This window comes from Eurypyga helias, unplaced genomic scaffold (genome assembly GCF_000690775.1).
Source record: "Eurypyga helias isolate BGI_N326 unplaced genomic scaffold, ASM69077v1 scaffold38393, whole genome shotgun sequence".
Taxonomy (NCBI): Eukaryota; Metazoa; Chordata; class Aves; order Eurypygiformes; family Eurypygidae; genus Eurypyga; species Eurypyga helias.
The window spans coordinates 4,585-5,187 of NW_010239907.1; the positions used below are offsets into that span (position 1 = coordinate 4,585).

At 65.2% G+C, this 603-nt stretch overlaps 1 protein-coding gene across 1 annotated transcript in view; it reads left to right on the forward strand.

Annotated features, from left to right (window-relative positions):
* The window catches only part of SLC38A3 (solute carrier family 38, member 3), a gene marked incomplete at its 3' end in the record, with an annotated part of 4,546 nt that extends 4,230 nt beyond the window's left edge, over positions 1-316 (forward strand). The window contains exon 11 of the mRNA XM_010148309.1: positions 172-316. Coding sequence (XP_010146611.1) covers positions 172-316 — 145 coding nt within the window. The remainder of the gene's footprint in view (positions 1-171) is intronic.
* Positions 317-603: the final 287 nt, after the last annotated feature.

The following is a 603-nucleotide window of genomic DNA, read 5'->3' on the forward strand; positions in this document are numbered from 1 at the left end:
GAGAGATGGGGACTGACAGGGCCATGGAGACAGGGTTGGGAGGGGTGACAGGGACCAGCAGTGCCATGGGGACAGGGCAGGGATGACAGGGACTGGCAGGACTGCAGGGACAGGAGATAGGATGGGCCCTGGCTCCAAGGATGTGGTGTGACAGCCTGTCCCTGTCCCCAGGTGCGCCGGGCCATCCAGCAGATGTTGTTCCAAGGGAAGGACTTCAGCTGGATCCGCCATGTCACCATCGCCGTGGTTCTGCTGACCTTCATCAACCTCTTGGTCATCTTTGCCCCCTCCATCCTCGGCATCTTCGGCATGATCGGTGGGTGTGCCCCGCTCCTGTTCCTCGGGCAGCAACACACCTGCCCCCACCTTTGCTTGTCTTTGCCTGACCCTCCCTCTGTGCCTCAGTTTCCCCTTCTCGCTGTGCCGGGACCAGGTGGCCTGTGGGGCATCCCCCAGCCCCAGCCCTGTCCCAGCAGGCTGGTTCCCGTGTGGCGATGCCGGCGGCTCGCCCTGCTGCCGGCCGGCGCTTGCTCTTCCCCGGGCATTTCCCTTGATCCCCCAAGCTGGGCTCCCCCCGCGTGGTGCCCGGCTCGATGCCAAGGC